Here is a 21,997-nt window from a genome sequence, read left to right as displayed (position 1 = left end):
TGCATACATTGTGAAATGATTAGTATAATCAAGTTAATTGACAGAAAAGGTTTTAATCAAATAAATGTACATATATTCATGTTCATATTAAAATTAAAAAGAGAAGAAAATTTAAAAAAGAAAATTTAAAAAAGAAAATTAAAAAGCTAATTGAAAATATCATTTTCAACAGAATACAATGAAATTTCACTATTTCTTCCCTTTACTTCAAATAAATTGAACTTTTGTTTCTAAAAATTTCTCTATAGTCTACCAAAACAAAACTTTCTAAGAGAGATACTAATGCCCATTAAAGGCTATATCTAAGGACTAGAGAAGGATGAGAGAAATTAAATTGTTTGTTCAGAATCATAGGTAAAATAATTTTTAAGGCTTTCAGGATTTTGACACCAAGAATTATGATCAAGTGTTCCAATGACTAGTCTTTATGGCCATGAAAATATCTGTGTACAATTAATAACAAATTGAAATGTATTCAACAATAAACCCATGAATAAGTCATACTACACTAATTTCTGCCTTTTGTGTAAATTATTTAGTCTTTGCCACCTGATCAAAATAAAATCTCTGAGTGGCAAGAAATTATATTATGCCTTAATGGCATAATATATGATTTGCCACGAAAAGATACTATAAGATGTTAATATAATTGAAGCATATTTACACCAAAAAAAAAAAATCAAAGAAGATAGTTTCCAATAATCCTCACCTTCCATTATTCATGTTCTTATATAGTATCTTCTTCTTTAGCATGTGGACTAGATTTATTAACTCACTTGTAAAGAAGAAAAGATGGCAAGAGTGTGATGAAACACACTCTGATATAAGGTTGTAGAAAGACCATGGCTCTCACCTTGGCTGTCTCTCGGCTGATTTGTTGTGAGGCAGCCCTGTGGAGAGGTCCTTGTAAACAACTGTGAAATAAGATCTGAGGCCTATCTAGGCCATGTGAATGAGCTTGGAAGTAGAGCTTCCTCTAGTCAAGCCTTCTGATGAGACTGTGAGGCCTGCCTGATACCTTGATTAGCTAAATTGTTCCCAGATTCCTGAGTCACAGAAACTGGAGATAAGGAATATTTGTCTGCAGTCGCTATGCTTTAGGGTAATTTGTTACACAGCAATAGATAACCAATATACTCAAATACCTAGACTTATATTAATTTTTTTATTGCTATATCCCTTCAAATGTTCTCAAAAGTATTTTACAAATAGGAAACAAATAGAAAAGTATCAATATAGTTAAGCCAAGAAAGAGTCCTACAATCAAATCAATTTGGGAATTATTGCCTAATTTTATATCCTCTTGAAGATGTTCTTTGCACATTACATTATAAAGGCTCTGAGAAGATCTTCATTTCTTTCAGTTCTTTATTTAACAGAACATTTCTCTAATGTCAGACAATTAAGCCTTTATTCTACACACATCCCTTAAAATGTGTGTGTAAAGTGGACTTTAGAGACTCTAAAAAGTCTTTTTTGTTCCTACATAAAATGCGATATACTCTATTTGAGAAACTTAAGACAAGATACCTTGCCAAGTTGCTGTAGAAATTTCAAGTGTCTTTCTTCAAATTGTGTAGGGTCTCTGTCTTCAAATGCACCAGAAAACCCTAGGGCACCTATCCTCATGTTTGGTAACATGTCATTTTCTGTTAATAGTTCATAATCTGGAGAAATACAGAAAAACACCATCTAAAAGTTGGCAAATACATTCTCTGGGTTAAACTGATACATGTTCAAGCTGACAAAATAATCAAAAATATGAAATGATATAAAGAAACTCAAATGGTTTGATTATCTTAATGGGGCCTTTAATTATTACCCATAAACAACAGGTTTTTAAGAAAGATTTTGCAAAGGATGAATGATTATTTTTCAAAATAGGTAGTTTTAATATTCAAAAAAATAAGGCATACATTCTGATTTTTGTGGTGAGAATGGTGAGTAGTACTGAAGCAGGAAGTACCCAAGGGGAAAATACATGTATATTTAGCTCAATATTTTAAAGGAGGAAGAATAACCAAAACCAAATTCACTTCATATTTAGAAAATAAATCATTAATAAAATATATGGGAACTAGTTGAAATCCTAAACAATCGTTATTAAAAAATCAAGGTAGCCAAATAAACATCTGTATCCAAACAAACAAGCTTCCCATTAACTAGCATACTGAAATTAGTTGGAGTCTAATACTCCCACATTGTAGGCAAGTAATAAATTCTGTGTTTTCCTTTTCCTTTTCGTATGAGCAAACAAACAAAAAATGAAGTTACTGAAGAACAAAAGGCATTTTTAAAACATAAAAGATTAACCAATCAAGAAGACCAACATGTGTATAAAGCATGAGAAATCATATGAATTAAAAATGCCTAGAGGACATCATAGAACTTTTTGAAAGGGACTACAGAATTAGTAAAGTTTATTAACTACAACAGAAAGAGTGATCAGTAAGATGACTCAATCAATACATACCTGGAGTAAATAAACTGTTAAGATCTCGTATGATGGCTCTGAAAGAAGGCCTAAAATCTGGTTCATAATCCATGCAATTATTTATAAGGTTTGCTAATTCTGTCCACTTTGGTGCAGGAAGCTGATGCCTATCTTCATAAAACTGTAGCTTCTACAATTAAAAAGATAAATGCTGAGAATAAATTGTATAATGCTATACCAACCCTCTTCTTAAAATTAATGTATTAAGAAATATCAAATCATCTGGCAGAAATATGAAGGATCACAAAGTCATTCTAAATTCAGTCTATTTCAACTTACTCTTTGAGAATCTAGAGCATTCAGAGGCTTGTCTCCTCCACTGCAGATTTCCCATAAAGTGGTACCAAAACTCCATTTGTCTGTTGCCAAATTTAGATTTTTAGGATTTTCAATGCATTCAGGTGGTACCCATGGTATTCTCTCCTGAAGAACTTTAAATGATAGGGACAAAGAATAACAGTTAAATAATTCCCAGAAGTAAACCACTGTTTTACATGCAATAATTTTCAAATTTATTTGAATAATCAAGTCTTGTTTTGTTGGAGAGGGAATGCTCGTGCTCACACTGGCATAAGCTTGGAAGGTACATTTTAGATAATCTAATTCAATATTGCAGATTTTACAATGACAATATTGAGATGAATAAAAACTGAGTAATTTGTCCAAAGTTACACAATTTGTTAGCAGCACAGAGAGAATTAGAATCCTGTACAATGAATTACTTATCAATTAAACTTCTTTGCAGTAAACTTTTTCATTGCAAATGGCATACTGCTTTCTCTACCTCTTCCTACTAGTTTAGCTTTCAAAAAACAAAGAAAAACAGAAATTTTTAAAAACTATAAAATTTGCCCTAAATACTTCCTATTTTAAAATTGTATTTAAAATGTGAAAGTAGTAAATGTATTGTTAAATCCTTGAAAGTGTTTTAATTATTTATTACCAGTGGCCATTCTGACTTGCAAGTAAACAAGAACTGACAGACATTTATCATTACATGAAGTGAAGGACTAAAATTATACTAAAATATTCTAGGCATTGATAAATTATTTTCTGCTCAGATCATGGAAATTCCAAAGTAAAGTTTCTGTGGTCCATGACTGCAACAGAAAGATAATATTCAAAGAAGGAAGAAGCAATATAACTCTACCTTCTGGTATTCTGGCATAGATAGATGAATAGATTATACATAGATAATAAAAGACTAAGAACCCAGAATAGCTAAAACAATCCTCAGTAGAAAGAGCGAAGCAGGGGGTATCGCAATACCAGATCTTCAACTCTACTACAAAGCAATAGTAACAAAAACAGCATGGTATTGGTACCAAAATGGACAGGTAGATCAGTGGTACAGAATAGAGGACATGGACACAAACCCAAATAAATAACAATTTTCTCATACTAGACAAAGGTGCCAAAAATATGCAATGGAGAAAAGATAGCCTCTTCAACAAATGGTCCTGGGAAAACTGGAAAACCATATGCAACAGAATGAAATTAAACCCCTATCTCTCACCCTGCACGAAACTCAACTCAAAATGGATCAAGGACCTCGGAATCAGACCAGAGACCCTGCAGATTATAGAAGAAAAAGTAGGTCCAAACCTTCAACTTGTTGGCTTAGGATCAGACTTCCTTAACAGGACTCTCATAGCACAAGAAATAAAAGCAAGAATCAACAACTGGGATAGATTCAAACTAAAAAGCTTTCTCTCAGCAAATGAAACTATCAGTAATGTGAAGAGAGAGCCTACAGAGTGGGAGAATATCTTTGCCACTCATACTTCAGATAGAGCGCTAATTTCCAGAATCTATAAAGAACTCAAAAAACTGTACACCAAGAATACAAATAATTCAATCAACAAATGGGATAAGGAAATGAACAGACACTTCACAGAAGAAGATGTACAAGCAATCAACAGATATATGAAAAAATGTTCAACATCTCTAATAATAAGAGAAATGCAAATCAAAACTACCCTAAGATTCCATCTCACCCCAATTAGAATGGTGATTATCAAGAACACAAGCAACAATAGGTGTTGGCGAGGATGTGGGGAAAAAGATACACTCATACATTGCTGGTGGGGTTGCGAATTACTGCAGCCACTCTGGAAAACAGTATGGAGATTCCTCAGAAAGCTTGGAATGGAACCACCATTTGACCCAGCTATCCCACTCCTTGGCCTATACCCAAAGGACTTAAAATCAGCATACTACAGTGATACAGCCACATCAATGTTCATAGTTGCTCAATTCACCATAGCCAGATTGTGGAACCAACCTAGATGCCCTTCAGTTGATGAATGTATAAAGAAACTGTGGCATATATATATAATGGAATATTACTCCGCTATGAAGAATGATAAAATTATGGCATTTGCAGGCAAATGGATGAAATTGGAGGATATCATGCTAAGTGAGATAAGCCAATCTCAAAAAACTAAAGGATGAATGATCTCACTGATAAGTGGATAAGGATATATAATGGGGGGTAGGAGGGGTTAGTGTTAGGGTTAGGGTTAGGTTTAAGGTTAAGGATAAGGAGGGTGGTAAGAATGGAGGAAGAAAGGACTGTACAGAGGGAAAAGAGGGGTGGGAGGGGTGGGGGGAAGGGAAAAATAATAACAGAATGAATCAAACAACATTGCCCTATATAAATTTATGATTTTTAATAAAAAAAGACTATTACATCTTTCAGTATATTTTGGTAAAGCAATGTGAATATTTTTGCTGTATAATCAAGATTAAAGAGGACATCAATTCCCTTCTCTTCCATCATATGAATATATTTTTCTCCATCTTTGCCTAAAGGGTGAAACTTTCGTGACTGCCAGTTCTAAGACCCTATAAGATTTTTCAGCCCCATATTACTATCCTATTATTACTGTATTCACTGTCGGATAAGTCTTCAAGTTTAAGTACTATTGGCTCAAGTGAGATACTGTACATCAGTGCAAAAATAAAGATCATTGTAGATTCTAAATTAGAACATTTCATTAGAAAATTTAGCTAAGATAATGAAATACAATTATGTTATTTGGGCCCCCCACCATAAAAAAATCTCTCAACTCTTTGAAATTTTTACTATTAACTAATAGAAGATTAACAGACACAAAAGTTTTTTAAAATAAATAGCCAAATAATTAAATGAGATCTCAAGCTAGATAATACATCTTTTCTAAAAAATGTTTTAAAGTATAAACATTTACCATGGCTCAAAGAATAAGAGAATTTCAAAATAAAATGAAATAAAATTCTATCTTCCATCCATAATTAGGGATTAAAACTATCATACAGTCCATAGTGACAAGCTTATCACAAAAGAGAAATGGACAGAGACAAGGATGTAACTATAACTTAATTGAATTTTTAAAAGGGAAAGCTAAATAGTATTATTAATCAAGAACATAGCAGCAAAAGATAATTCAAGGAAAACTGACAACATGCTTTTTATGCAACTACTGAAGAAAGACTTAATAATGTTAAATACAATTCCTATAGAACTTACTGTCCTTTGGTAAAACTGTAACACTAATGCCAGGATCACTAAGTTTGATGAAAGGAGGATTTCCAGTTTTCCGGTCTTCTTCTCTGATAAGCAGAATATTTTTGGCACATACATTCCCATGAACAAGGGATTTTTCTTCCTATTAAAGTTAAATACACATACATTCAAATATAAATCCACAAAATATTTGAGCATTTAATATGGTTAAGACCCCAAAGTAGACTTAACGAAGAAAGATATGTAAGTCAGCATAATAAATATTAATTTGGTAGCATGCTTTGAGGCAATAAAAGAAGTTTATATGACACTATTGTTTTCATTTACACTTTACATGACACAATAATTTATAATCATGGTGAATAAATTAAAGCTACCCAGTGTTGCTTCACTTTCCAAAGCTCAGATTCTAAACAGTATGTATGTCTAGATGGCAGAAAGTATTGTTTTCAGTTCAACAATAGAACACAGGTACATTTTGAGGGGTCTGAAAACAGGCTGACCCTCTGATATTCTGCTTTTCTGTCAACACTGTTTTCTCACCAAACATAAGATTCAACTGCCCACAAACACTATAGCAAGGAATTTTTTGCTATCCACAGCAGCAAAACATAATTCTGCACAATTTTTGGTTAAATCTTCTAACCCAAATAACATACTACAGATTGTCCGACAGTAGTTCTAAGAGACCAACAGGATGACAAAAATGTTTCTTTCTAAAGTTATTTTATTTAAATAAATGGATATATAAAATAATCCCTTTGTCACCTAACACAGACTGTTTTTAAATGACTCAGCATCTACTCACAGATTTATTTCTTGTTGCCAGGTCAACATAAGCTTACAGTGCTTCATAAAATAAAACAATAAGTTATGATAAAAAAGAATATACTAATTACTTACTAGAAAATGCATGGCCCATGCCAACTGTTTAGCCACTTCAAGTTTCCATAATATATTTATAGAATTTTTATTCTTTTTCAGATATGTATCTAGTGATCCAAATTTTACAAACTCCTGAACCAGAATATCTGCATTAAAATATAGGTAATAATAATAGGGCTCAAGTATAAATATAATTAAAAATGTATAATCTAAACTTTTATAAATATATTTGTAATTATCTCTGAATATAATAGATAAATAAACTAAGCAAAATTCACTAATTTAAATGATATTTAATATATATACAGCATTTTTAGTTTTTAGTTTATTCACAAGAGTAAGATATAGCAATCTAGACAAGTATATAAATATATATTATATAATTACATATACATTATATAATATGTCATTACTCTAGTACAGATGAATAATATTTCTGATATCAATATCTACTAATTCCAGTCAGTTCCATTAATAATTCAGTCTTATTTATATACTTTGTCTTCATAATTCTAAATAAGGAATTATTTGGAATTTTTTGAAAGGGCCAATTGTTTCAGTGTTATGCTGAACCAGCCAAAATCTGTATTGCATGATAAACATAAAAGGTTATGTTTGTTTACTATAATATTCTATTGTTTAGTCATTGTAATATAAGGTGTATTAACTATCTTCTGCATTTTAACTTCATTCATTGGGTTCCTTTTCAACAAGGTATAACTGAATCCTAAAATGTTTTCAGGTTCAACAATATTTAATTCCTACTAAATTAGAGTTTATACTGATACCTTACTGTGATCATGAAATTAAATCTTCTATAAAAACAAGACTGGATTCTCTAGGAGAGGTATGACCCTAACGTAAGAAAGCAAATAGTTTTACTTACTCTCCTCTCCACAGACACATACTCCATAATTTAAAACCAAATGCTTATGAGAAAGCTGGCTCATCATGCTTGCTGCTTCAAAGAAAGACTGGGGGAAAGAAAAATAATAAGACATGCAAAAAAAATTGCTGTGTGACTGTTATTCATAAGTATTCATAGTTCAGGAAAGGTACTCTCTGCTATTAGAGAAATGCACTTTCTCTTATTCTCAGCAGGCTACAATGTACTTTGGTCCCCTTCTATGGACTTGCAACTGACATCAACCTCTATGTTCATACTGAGGAAACCCTTAAGTAAGCCTGGAATATGGAGATAGCAATGATATAAAGCAATAGTGATAGAGGACACTATGTACAATGTATGTCAAACAGGCTTAGACCCAGAACACCTAGAATAGAGACAGATACCAGACATGTGATTTGGGACTGAGGTAGGAGAATGTAAACTTTAAATAATGGTTCCTAAATAACTAAGAATGGTCTCTGTGTAAATAACTAACACCTATGTCAGGATACTAGTATTGCACCAATATCACTCTAACAACTAAACTTTGACAGGAACTTCTCTTTTTTTTATTGTAAACAAATGGGGTACAACTTGTTTCTCTGGTTGTACATGAAGTAGAGGCATAAGATTTGTGTAATCATACATTTACATAGGGTAGTGGTGTTTGATTCATTCTGTTACTATTTCCCTTCCCCACACCTCTCCCACTCTTTTCCCTCTATATGGTCCCTCCTTCCTCCATTCTTGCCCCCCTCCCACCTTCCATTATGTGTCATCATCCACTTATCAGTGAGATCATTCACCCTTTGTTTTTTGAGATTGGCTTATCTCACTTAGCATGATATCCTCCAATTTCATCCATTTGCCTGCAAATGCCATAATTTTATTCTTCTTTATGGCTGAGTAATGTTCTATTGTGTATATATACCACAGTTTCTTTATCCATTCATCAATTGAAGGGCATCTAGGTTGGTTCCACAATCTGGCTATTGTGAATTGAGCAGCTATGAACATTGATGTGGCTGTATCTCTGTAGTATACTGATTTTAAGTCCTTTGGGTATAGGCCTAGGAGTAGAATAGCTGGGTCAAATGATGGTTCCATTCCAAGTTTTCTAAGGAATCTCCACACTGTTTTCCAGAGTGGCTGCACTCATTTGCAACCCTACCAGCAATGTATGAGTGTACCTTTCTCCCCACATCCTCTCCAACACCTATTGTTGCTTGTATTCTTGATAATCACCATTCTAGTTGGGGTGAGATGGAATCTTAGGGTAGTTTTGATTTGCATTTCTCTTGTTACTAGAGATGTTAAACATTTTTTCATCTATCTGTTGATTGCTTGTAGATCTTCTTCTGTGAAGTGTCCGTTCATTTCCTTAGCCCATTTGTCAATTGGGTTATTTGTATTCTTGGTGCAGAGTCTTTTGAGTTCTTTATATATTTTGGAAATTAGTGCTCTATCTGAAGTATGAGTGGCAAAGATTTTCTCCCACTCTGTAGGCTCTCTCTTCACATTGCTGATAGTTTCCTTTGCTGAGAGAAAGCTTTTTAGTTTGAAACTATCCCAGTTGTTGATTCTTGTTTTTATTTCTTGTGCTATGGGAGTCATGTTAACAAAGTCTGATCCTAAGCTGACATGTTGAAGATTTGGACCTACTTTTTCTTCTATAAGATGCAGGGTCTCTGGTCTGATTCCGAGGTCCTTGACCCATTGTGAGTTGAGTTTTGTGCACGGTGAGAGATAGGGGTTTAATTTCATTCTGTTGCATATGGTTTTCCAGTTTTCCCAGGACCATTTGTTGAAGAGGCTATCTTTTCTCCATTGCATATTTTTGGCACCTTTGTCTAATATGAGAAAATTGTGTTTATTTGGGTTTGTGTCCACATCCTCTATTCTGTACCACTGATCTACCTGTCTATTTTGGTACCAATACCATGCTGTTTTTGTTACTATTGCTTTGTAATATAGTTGAAGTTCTGGTATTATGATACCCCTTGCTTCACTCTTCCTGCTAAGGATTGTGTTAGCTATGCTGGGTTTCTTATTCTTCCAGATGAATTTCATGATTGCTTGCTCTATTTCTGTGACGTATGTCATTGGGATTTTAATTGGAATTGCATTGAATCTGTATAGTACTTTTGGTAGTATGACCATTTTTACAATATTAATTTTGCCTATCCAAGAACATGGGAGATCTTTCCATCTTCTAAGGTTTTCTTTAATTTCTTTCTTTAGTGTTCTGTAGTTCTCATTGTAGAGATCTTTCACCTCTTTTGTGAGATTGATTCCCAAGTATTTTATTTTTTTTGAGGCTATTGTGAATGGGGTAGTTTTCCTAACTTCTCTTTCTGAGGATTCATCACTTATCTATAAAAATGCATTAGATTTATGAGCATTGATCTTATATCCTGCTACTTTACTGAATTCACTTATGAGTTCTAAAAGTTTTCTGGTGGAATTTCCGGGTTCCTCTCAATACATAATCATGTCATCAGCAAATAGGGATAGTCTGAGTTCTTCTTTTCCTATTCGTATCACTTTAATTTCTTTGGTTTGTCTATTGCTCTGGCTAGAGTTTTAAGGACAATGTTGAATAGAAGTGGTGAAAGAGGGCACCCCTGCCTTGTTCCAGTTTTTAGGAGCTTCTAATTCTATGGATGGAACCCATAAGACTGGAGAGCCAAGTTTAAGTCACCAATTCAGTATGTGAAGAGATGTAAGAATACCCATAACAGAATGCTAAAAGTAATTACTTTGGAAATCAGCTATTATTTTAAAAATTCCTATAATTTTTGATAGCCCCATCAGAATACAGTCTCAGACAATTCCTTGACATACTTTATAAAATTACAATTTTGAAAAGCTGCATACATAAATCTTGTGTGCATATGAAAGTACATCTCTACATACTATAAACTACATAAACTACCCAAAGAACATACACACCTCTGAATAATTTCTATGTGCTTTATCCAGAACTTTTAAAAGAACTTCTGTTTCATGGAGTTGACCATAGTCTCCTACTTCTCTTCTTATACCTTTAAAAATTTTTGTAAAAGTGCCTTGGCCAAGACTTTCATTCTTTAAAAGAAAAAAAGAGATTAAAAGAATGGGTAAGGATGAAGAAAGATGTGGGAATTAGGAAATATAACCAATGACGAAGACTGAAAATACAAGGCCATAGTAAGTATTTCCTTTAAAACTGAACCTAGATTTGAGATTCTAAATTAACTCTTCTCTTCTTTAAAAGTAATTAAAGACAGAAAACAAGAATTAATGAATAAAGTGTATTTTGGTTCTACCCTTTTTAAAAATCCTCTTCATTGGCTGTAATTATCACTTTTTAGAGTCAGTATTTAATTACATATATTTGTAGACAAGTCCCCTTTTTCATTTGCCTTTCCTACCAATGCAAGAAAAAAAGTAAACCTTTGTGGTCTGGGAAGGCAGAATATCTGACTTGTTCCTTACCACTTACTAGCTGTTTGACCTTGTATGGGCTCTTTTCTCTCTGTGTGCTGCACTTATATTGGTTTCTTCATCTGAGTAATAGAAAGTAACAATCTTTCCATAGAATTTTTAAACAATAAGTGAATGAATACATGAAAGCACTATGGTACAGTCCATGATACATAATAAATGTACATTAAGTAACAGCTACTACTAGTATTAACAGTATCAGTTATTTCTTGTTTATCCTTATTGACTGTTGAAAGCCTACACTCTGAAGCAAGGTTACCTGTGACCATATTCAAACTCGACTACTTATTACTTCTGTAATGAAAATTAAATTTCTTGGCATGAGATTTCATGCCTTTACAGTTCTAGGTAATTCCATCATCTCTTTATGGAATTTCAACATCAGTTGGTCTTCCACCCCCCTTCCTTTAATTTCTTTCTATTTGTAGTATCCTGGATAATTCTTCAGGTCTATCTTTCATTTCGCTAATTCTCTTCAGTTATGACTAATCTGCTTTCTGCTCTGTCCCTTTCATTTAAATGTCAATGAACATATATTTAATGTCTATGTTTCCCCATAACCAGAATTCTTTATCCTTTAAAACAATGTCTTATTAAGCTGAGCACAGGGGTGCACACCTGTCATCCCAGTGGCTCAGAAGGCTGAGGTAGGATGATTAAAAGTTCAAAGTCAACCTCAAGAACTTAGAGAGGCCCTAAGCAACTTAGTGAGACTCTGTCTCAAAATAATAAAGGGCTAGGGATATGCCTCAGTGTCTAAACACCCCTGGGTTCAATCCCTAGGACCAAATAATAGTAGTAATAATAATAATAATAATGCCTTATTTTTAAAGTTTATGACTATAAATTCCTAGAAGAGTCTCTTCTTCCTAAGAGCCAATTAAAATAGAAAATGTTCCTTTTCCTCTCCTTTTGCAAGTGGGTAATCTTTCACATTCTATACATGTTGTTTGAACTGAGGATGAATATTCTTGAGGGATCTGACTCAGAGATGGTCTCATTTTTAACTCCTGTCCTTGCATAGTTCTAACATATGGCCCTCTTCTCTGTACTGCTTTGAATTTTAAATCCCATGGGGGTTTAAATGAAACTAATATCCACCCTCCCAATACCAACTGACAGTCCAATCATCAGTTCCTATGAACTGTTTTGCTTTCACTTCTTTCCTTAATTTTAACCCCTTGAATAGCTCTTACTTTCTTGAGAACTCGAGATTTAAGATAAGTCTTCTAAAGATTTTAAATTTTTATGATTCGTCGAGGATTATTTCTAAATTTCTGAAAAGACGCTTTCATTTGTTAATTAATTTTGCTAATTTCTCAAAGTTAGTATATTTTTCATAAGAAATAAAAAATATTTTCAAGTAAATTTTAATAAAGTAGTTTATAACAAAGTAGTTCCAAATGCCACACAAATATAATGTAGGGTAGGAAATAAAGAAAATAGATGTTGTTTTAAGAGGATTAAAAAAAGACAATAAAAAGTATCTAATGACTTACGAATATTAAATCTTCATTTCTGATTTTGTGAAATACCATTTGGTTCACATTATTATGCCTCTGTAATGTTGGTGAGGTAGGTACATCAGAAATACCATTAGTTCTGAAGACTAGAAGGTTTGATTTATCTGGGAGAAAACCAATAAAATAAATATATGTACATATATGTGTTTATAATTTTATATATATATATATATATATATCATTGAAACACATTGAAAATATAAATTGCTCCAAAGATGAATAAAATGAAATGTGATCTATATGCAAGAAATTCTTAATAAAACACATTATTGTTCATCTTTTTCCTGGAAAATTATTTTAGGGGTTTATTCACTGAACTTTAAAGTACTCTTACCAATTATTTCATACATTCAAAATCACAATCGCTTTGTTAATAAATATAATTTTTTCAGGGATTTCAATTTTTAATAAGATTTATTATTTCAAGAAATTTCCAGTCTATTTTTAAAATAAAGAAATAAAAGAATCCTAAAAGCATGTTTATATTTAAAACACCTGAAAATTTGGTAGTGAGAACTTCCAGTTCAATAAGTAAGCAACAGAGTTATACCAAATAATTATTATCTTTAAAATGTCATTTTGAAGATAGAACTTCAAGTCACTGATTTACAACTCAAACAAAAGTATACAACACTATTTGATGATGTTTGCACAATAGAATGAGACAAAATCAACTTGTTTTGGGAGTTACTGCTTTAATATTTCTTTTGAAATCAATGTACTTAAGTTACCTCCCACGACATATATAATGTATGACCAATATTTTTTAAATAATTAGAAAATTACCTTTTGGCCTTGGGGGACAGCATTTAGTAAACTGGAAAATTATATTGTCTGAGCGAACAGTTTCCATCTGGTAGCAATTCAAAAGATCTTTAAGATTACTGAAGTTCTTCTTAGTCCCACTGAGATTGTACTCTCTATTTTCATTTTTAGTAATCAAACAGTGTTTATATTCAATGACACTTTCTCGCTACAATGTTTAATTATAAAGAGAGGGAGGAAAAAGTACAATGAACATCATAGTGGTTACTCTGCCAAAAAAGATACCACAAAACAATCAACAGAATATTCAGACATTTGAACTATAAATTCTCAAGTAAGTCGTGGTATAGCAATAGAGGCAAGGGTTTCCTTAAAAAGGCATCATTATAATGTCATATAGCCTTTACTAAAAGCAAGTAAGAAAGAAAAATTAAAAACAATTTATTATATAAACATTTTATAAGATAAAATCTGAACCTAGTATTATTGTGGGCCTTCATGAGCTTGTTTCTCTCTCTATCTCCAACCTCAGTTCCTGCTCCTTCCGACATGCAACCTATTTTATAGCCAAATTACAAGACTTACTCATTCCTTAAAACTCAGCTCAAGCTCTACTTTTTCTGTAAGGTCCTCTCTAACAACACTCATCTATTTCACAGAAAGGTGACTGAATACTTACTTCATTTCACCACTACTGTATTTGTTATAATTATCTCTAATGTGGCACTTCTAATATTTTGCAGTTTAAAAATATTTGTCTTATGTACTATATTATGAATTTTTGCATTCATCTAATTATATTTTTTTGGTAATAGGGATTAAACCCTACTAAATGCCCTAATGGGGGCATTGAAACACTAAGCCACATCCCTACCCCTTCTTTATTTTTTATTTGAGACAGGATCTCTATTGCTTAAGGCCTTGCTAAGTTGCTGAGTCTAGTTTTGAACTTGTGATCTTCCTGTCTCAGCCTCTCACATTGCTGGGTCATCTTACTATTTTTAAGTTGCTTTTTATAAGCATATTCATTCTACTTAAGAACCATTTACAAAACATCTACCAGACCCTCAATGTCAGTCTCCAGTGTTTCCTACTCCAAGAGATCTTTCTTAAAAATTGCAACCTTTTTTATTATTATCTATATTTGTCTATACTAGATAATTACTATGCTTAATTTAGCACTTTTTGGTATCTTTTTAATTTTTGACTTTCAAAATATAAGTTTCTCAAAGATAGGGTTATACTGTATGTTCCCTAATGCCTATTACTCACATTAGGGTGGGCATATATAGTAAACTACATTTTGAATTTATAATTCAGTACAACGAATTATTTAATGTTATAGTACTGAGATACTCTGAAATTAGAATATATTATCAATTTTATACAATAGTAAATGAGAGGAAACATTCAACCCTTTATAACTATAATGCTCTAATTTAAACAAAGAAAAACTTAAAAAAAGGTAAATTATGGAATAATCTACCTTCTATATTGATAATTAATCTATTTTCTACTTATACTACATATAAAATGGTTATTTTATAATAATTTTATTAATCCTTACTTTCTCTGTTTTTTAAAAAGTAAAATGTTATCTAGATGCTGTTATAAAGTTTCTCAGAGTTTAAACAATGAATTGTCTTATAAATGATATTATCTTTTAAGATAATTTTAGGTGATAAGTAAATCTTAAATGATTGAAGATTATCTGTATTAACAAAAAGGTTTTACTGCAGTTTTACACTTAAATTACAAATCATTATTCTTAAAATTGGAAAAACACTAGTTAAAAGTGCTATGACAATTCTGTTTGTTAATTATTGTCCTGTTTCAATCTAATTAATAACTGCTGCTAGTAAACAGAAAATTTACTTCTAATTTATTTTATTCTACCTGGTAGGGTACAGATTTCCATTTTGGTGAAAAGACCAGAGATCTGATGAAATGCCATTTGACACACTAGTAATACCCAAACATCAAAAATTTTTTTTTTAAAAATGCCAAATTAAATTATATAAAAACATTGTATATCATTTTATATTTTTATGCAAATGCTAGGAATTATATATTTATTTATGTAGAATTCTTGAGGTAAGTTACATATCATGCCAGTTATATCCAGAGCCGTAATCCTACATATTAAAAATACTTTATTAGATATATATGAAGAGGAAAGTATATGGACTAAACAACATGCTACCATTAATAAATGTGACATACTAACCTCAACAGCAAAAGTCAGAAAATACTTATTAAAGTCCTTAGGACTACATCGAAGTACATACAGCCCAGTCTGATTACCTGCTTTTTTCAGTTTACTGATGGCAAAATCCATTCTAAAGGTAAAGAAGAAAGAATTTGAAGGATAAAAAGCACCATGACATTATGACCAAATGTCATCCAAAAATTCAGAAATCTTAAACTCTCAGAATTTTTAGACTTCTCTATTTTCTATGTTTATCATAATCTTTCAAGGAAAAAATTAAAGTACCAAGTTATTTTACAAAAAGTACAAAGCAATTCAAGGGGCAAGTATATGACTCTAAAAACACATAAAAGATATTATGGGATTAAAAATCACAAAACATTCACTTAAATATTTTGCCTTCTGATTACAGTTTTAATATTTTAAAAACCATACTCACTGTCACAAGATTTCATTCAACTATGCATGCAATGTATCAGAAACACTCCTCATGTCTCTTCTATCATAAGAGTTACTAATATCAGCAATTATGTGCATTTCTTTATTTAGTACAATACCAAAGTTTAATAGAAGGCTTGTGGTTACTGAAAGACTACGGAGTTTTAAAATTTTCTACGTTTTTGAAGTCGCACATCTTGAATGAAAAGCAAAATGCAATCTGCATGAAAGCAAGAACCATTTCTATTTCAGGTATCACCATATTTCTCATGCATAGACTAGTGCCTACGTTTAGTAGGTACTCAGTAAACATTCTATAAATAAATAAAAGAATACTTGAATGAATGGATGTATATGGATGAATTCAAGGAGTTTTTAAAGTATTGAACATATAAATTACAAAGATAAATTTCAAGAAGTGCAACCTTGTAGTAACAATCATATTTATTACTAAGTAAACACTGAACATAGCAGCAAGTCTTAAATACTATCCAAGATACATTTTCTCAAACATTTACATGTAGGTTAAATTCAAGAAACATGCTCAGAATCCCAGATCTTTTTTGTATTCGGGTTCTTCAAATATGATGCCAATCATGAAGAACATCCTATCTGAAAGATAACTAGAACTTGCATTAAATAAATGTTATACATCACAGCTAGCTTTACCCAGTATTAAAGCCAGGTTCTATAATTATACAGAGCAATGTGGAAGTTATGAGCCATACATAGGTATTTAAATGTAAAGAAGTTAAAATTGGATTAAATATGAAACTCAGTTCCTCAGTTGCAGTAGCCACATTTCAAATGCTTATAGCCACATGTAGCTAGTGCCTATGGATTAAATGTCCTATATGTAGAACATTTTCATCACTGAAGAAAAGTTCTATTGCACAGTACTCATCTATAAATATGGACATCATATATACATCTTTCTTTTGAAGTTTCAGTTAAAGAAGTTGGATTATCCAAAAATAATAACAATTTTCAAATTTTGCCTGTGTTTCCTTTGCATTATTTTAAAATTAATGTAATATAAATTGGAAGTGTTCTTAAAGAAAAGAAAGAGTTAAATATGCAAAAACAACTAAATGTTAAACTTGTATAACAAATTTTGAGTATTACAGATTGAGACACAGATGGTAAATTATGTCCAAATTTAATTGTTATATAATCTGACTTATGCAAATAGACTCTATGTCAAAAAAGAAAATATAAATTATAATAATATTTTTCCAAAACTCCTAAACCTACATGTATCTATTGTATAAAATTTTCTTCGTAAATACAGTCATCCTTTGGATCCACAGAGGCTTGGTTCCAGAATCAAACTCTGAGGATGCTCAAATTTGACTCATATAAAATGGCATAATTTTTACATATAAATATGTACATCTTCCTCTTACAGTAAATCACTATTGATAATTGATTATTGATAAAACCTGATAGAGTGTAAATTCTACATAAAGAGCTGTTATACTGTATTATTTAGGAAATAATAAGAAAAAAGGTTGGTATATGTTCAGTACAGACGCAGATTTTTTAAAATATATATATATTTTTTACTGTGATTGCATCCATGGATGTGGAATCTGAAGATATGGGACACTGGGCAACACTTACTTTTTTAAAAAAATTTACTTTTAAAATCTGTATTACTCACGAAATTGGGCCATGACAGTTGCTCTGTATATTTTCAAGCATTGTTGGAGGTGCTACTTCTTTACAGAGATAATGATGTGCATCTGCAGTTAATCTATAATACCCATCAATTAATGACACAAAAGACAAAGCTTCTCTCAACGAGCTAAGTTCAATTTCCTAAACAGAAAAAAGAAAAATAAGCAATTAAGTATCATTTAAAAAGTCAACTGAGTGCTAAATAATGAAAATTTGCTACACTCCATGTTACATTATTTCTCATAATTTTATTTCTTTTAATTCCTTACATGTCTTTTACAATTCCCAGTTACAACATCATGTCCTTCCACTTATAGTTCACTCTATATCTGTAATTTTATTGTATTTTCCAATACCGCTATTAGACTAATATGAGTTCTCTTAATTAGAAATTTATTCAATCTGATATAAAAGTTGGTATTGAAAGTCATGAGCAGTTGATTTTACATACCAACTGCATGCTGCTAAGCTAATGTATTGATGCTATAAACTAAAATGTTAAGATATGTAGCTATGTTGTGATTGTATCATTATATACCACAAATGGTATATAATGTATCATTATATATACATATGTGAATGTACAGTCAGCCTAAAATACAGTATTTATCTAATGGAAAACATACATATATATGTAAAAGCACATTTGTATGTGTGTATTTGCACACACATACTCAATTTTATTATATAATGAAAAATAAAGTCCTATTTATAACAATACATATATGTAGTATTGAGGATTAAACTTAACAAAAAATGTGGAAAATGATATTAAAAAAACTTCAAAACAGTTATACAACACAACTTTTTATTTGACTATCTAGATAATTACCCATATTGCTGCATGGGAAAATTCAACATCATCAAAATCTTCCCTAAATTAATTTTCTATTTTATCAAATTCTAAAAATACCAACAAGTATTTAGCAAGAAGAAAAAGGCAAATATGGGATTCAGAAAACCAGGGATCCAACATGAGAGATAATAAGATGATAATTCCCAGGATGATAAGAAAGGGATGCTCAAAGATTACAGCTGTGATTATTAACAGCTGTATCTAGAGAGCTTCCAGACCAGATTAGCAAAACCAGTACCCAGTGATCAAGGCGGAGCTTCTCCCAAAGAAAGAGACATTATATAATATTTGACAGGTTTGACTATATGAAATTTTATACTGAGAATAAGCTACTTCACAACGTTCTTGCAGGGAATGGAACAACAACTATAAATACAAAGTGGGGAAAGCAATAATTAGCTACTGGAAAAACAAAAAGTTACATAATAATGGAAATGTACTCTGAGTATACTTCCTGGCTCTTCAATAAATAATATTTACATGATCATAGTGGGAACACAGAATAATGAGTAGGAACAAAAAGTGTAGGGGTGGGAGGGGGCAAGAATGGAGGAAGAAGGGACTGTATAGAGGGAAAAGAGGGGTGGCGGGGTGGGGGGAAGGAAAACATAACAGAATAAATCAAACACCATTACCCTATGTAGGTGTATGATTACACAAATGGTATGCCTCTACTTCATGTACAACCAGTGAAACAAGTTGTACCCCATTTGTTTACAATAAAAATAAATTTTAAAAAAGTGTAATAAGAAGTGTGTGATGTGTTTGAACAATAAAATATTTATTAATAAAATTAGGCCATAAAAATTGGTACTATAGCCAGGTGCAGTGGTGCACACTAGTAATCCCAGCAGCTCAGGAGACTGAGGCAAATGGATCTCGAGTTTAAAGCCAGCCTCAATAACTTAGTGAGGCTCTAAGCAAGTCAGCAAGACTCTGTCTCTAAATATAATATTAAAAAGGCTGGGGATGTGGCTCAGTGGTTAAACAATACTCCTGGGTTCAATCACTGGTACAAAACACACACACACACACACACACACACACACACAAACATGTTTACTGTAAAAGATTCTATAAGCAAAGTTAAAAGTCTTTGAGAATTATAAGCCTATACAACAAATGACTGATACTTGATATGTATTAGGGGAAAATTCTAAAAATCAACTAAAATTAAAAAGGAAAACTAGTCAAAGGATATGAAAAGGCAATCCATAGAGAAGAAATAGAAATAGCTACCCTATATCAGCAAATGAGAAACTACTCAATCTCATGTTCTAATTAAAGAAATATAACATAACAAAAGGAATGATAGGCATTTTTGCCTATCAATTTAGCAGAAAAATTAAAATTGATAATATCCAATGTTGGCACACGTTATAGGGACATGGGGATATACACACATTGGAAACACTGTTGGGAGGCACTTTAACTGTATATCAAATTCTAAATATTTATATCCTTTGACCTAGCAATTTCACTTACTAGTATCTCTCCTAGTGAGATATTGACATATGTATATAGAAAAGCACATTCAAATGCCTACTTTTAGCATTTTTGTAATAACAAAAAATAGTCAAAATTAAGTGTCTAACAAGACAATTATTATAAATTCTAAGTTAAAGATATATATAGTATGGAATTTTATGCAAAAGTTTATTATGATAAATTATAAGTTAAAGTATATATACAATATGGAGCAATATTAAATAGATTTTTAAATTAGAACTATAGGTACACAGAATAACAAGTCTTATTTTTTTAAAAAAATAGAGTTAAAGCACAATAAAGTATGACTCTGTTTTTATAAATATAACATTTATGAAAATGTCATATATAGAGATATATGTAAAAATACAAAAGGCCAGAGATACATACAGATACATACAGATGATCACCTCTGGAGAGGGGAGTAAGACAGAATGAATGTTGATGGAAAAAGAAGAATACTATCTGTTCTTACACCAGAAAGCAACAGAAAGGGACACATATAAGTAAATATAAAATAATATTGACTTAAAACTTAAGACAGGATAAAATGGAATAAAAGTATTTGAACAACCAAAATAAGTCAGAAAGAGAGGACTAAAAACAACAAAACAAAATTCATAGGACAATCAGAAGCCAAATAGTAAAATGACAGACTTAAACCCAACTGTATTGGTAACTATGCTAAATTTAAATGGACAAAAATACTCTATTAAAATTACAGATTTTTATTCATAAAAATAACTATTAAAAAATTAGAAGGCAACACACTAACTAGAAGATAGCATATATTTTAACAAATCTACAAAAGGACATGTATCCAGAATTTTTAAGAACTCTACAAATTGATAAGAAAAAACAAACAAGTTAATGAAAAATGAGCAAAAGACTTGCACAGAATCTTCATAAGTAGGCTATCCAAGTGAACAATAAGTATATTAAAAACAGTGTTCAACATTATTAATCAAGGCAATGAAATAAAAACCACAGTGAGTTACCAGTACATATTCACCAGAATCACTAAACCTTTTTAGACACAAAATTATAGGCTGGTGAGGCTATCACTGAAATCTCCATACACTGATGAATAAAGGGTGAATTGGTATAACAACTTTGGAAAATCATTTATCAGTATACTAACACTATCACCTTGACTCAATAATCCCACTCCTAATGTCTACCAATGGAAGAATGAATTTTAAAATGCAGTACTACTGAATGTTCTCTCTGATATGTGAATGCTACCACACAACATGGGGTGGGTGGAGAAAAGAAGTTCACTGGATTGGGCAGAGGGGAGTGAGGGGAAGGGAGATGGATGGGAATGGGAATGACAGTAGCATGGGTCTGACACAGTTTTCCTATGTACATATATGAATACACTATAATGAATCTTCATATCATGTACATCATGTACTGGGATACTAATAAGAATAATATATAATCCATGTTTGTATAAATATGTCAAAAGATACTCTCCTCTCACATATATCTAAAAAGAATAAATAAGCATTTTTTTAAATGCAATACTACCCAGCAATAAAAAAGGAGTGAACATGTAAAAACATGAGTTTTCAGAGATTATGCTAAGAATAAGAACCTAGATTTAAAAAAATACACACAATATTAGTCCATATATATATAAGCTTAGTGAGCAGAGATAATTGATGGCAAATGTAAGAATGATGGGTACCTAAAGTTGGAGGAGAATGTGGAAATAAGTAGGAAGAAACATGTGGAAACCTGAGAATACTGGAAATAGTCTACATCTTGAAC

At 31.5% G+C, this 21,997-nt stretch overlaps 1 protein-coding gene across 5 annotated transcripts in view; it reads right to left on the bottom strand.

The window, feature by feature from the left end:
• JAK2 (Janus kinase 2) overlaps positions 1-21,997 on the bottom strand; it is a 135,103-nt gene that overhangs the window by 14,869 nt on the left and 98,237 nt on the right. For all 5 annotated transcript variants that reach the window (XM_079113008.1, XM_079113009.1, XM_079113006.1 and 2 more), the window contains exons 9-19: positions 17,861-18,018; positions 15,778-15,889; positions 13,572-13,758; positions 12,762-12,889; positions 10,729-10,863; positions 7,774-7,861; positions 6,906-7,033; positions 6,006-6,144; positions 2,774-2,925; positions 2,474-2,624; positions 1,531-1,667 (exon numbers count right to left, since the gene is read on the bottom strand). In XM_079113008.1, the coding sequence (XP_078969134.1) occupies positions 1,531-1,667; positions 2,474-2,624; positions 2,774-2,925; positions 6,006-6,144; positions 6,906-7,033; positions 7,774-7,861; positions 10,729-10,863; positions 12,762-12,889; positions 13,572-13,758; positions 15,778-15,889; positions 17,861-18,018 (1,515 nt within the window). The remainder of the gene's footprint in view (positions 1-1,530; positions 1,668-2,473; positions 2,625-2,773; positions 2,926-6,005; positions 6,145-6,905; positions 7,034-7,773; positions 7,862-10,728; positions 10,864-12,761; positions 12,890-13,571; positions 13,759-15,777; positions 15,890-17,860; positions 18,019-21,997) is intronic.

The sequence above is a fragment of the Sciurus vulgaris genome, assembly GCF_902686455.1.
Source record: "Sciurus vulgaris genome assembly, chromosome: 15".
Classification (NCBI taxonomy): Eukaryota; Metazoa; Chordata; class Mammalia; order Rodentia; family Sciuridae; genus Sciurus; species Sciurus vulgaris.
The sequence above is the reverse complement of the archived record's forward strand: the minus strand, read 5'-3'. Positions and strand labels throughout refer to the sequence as shown.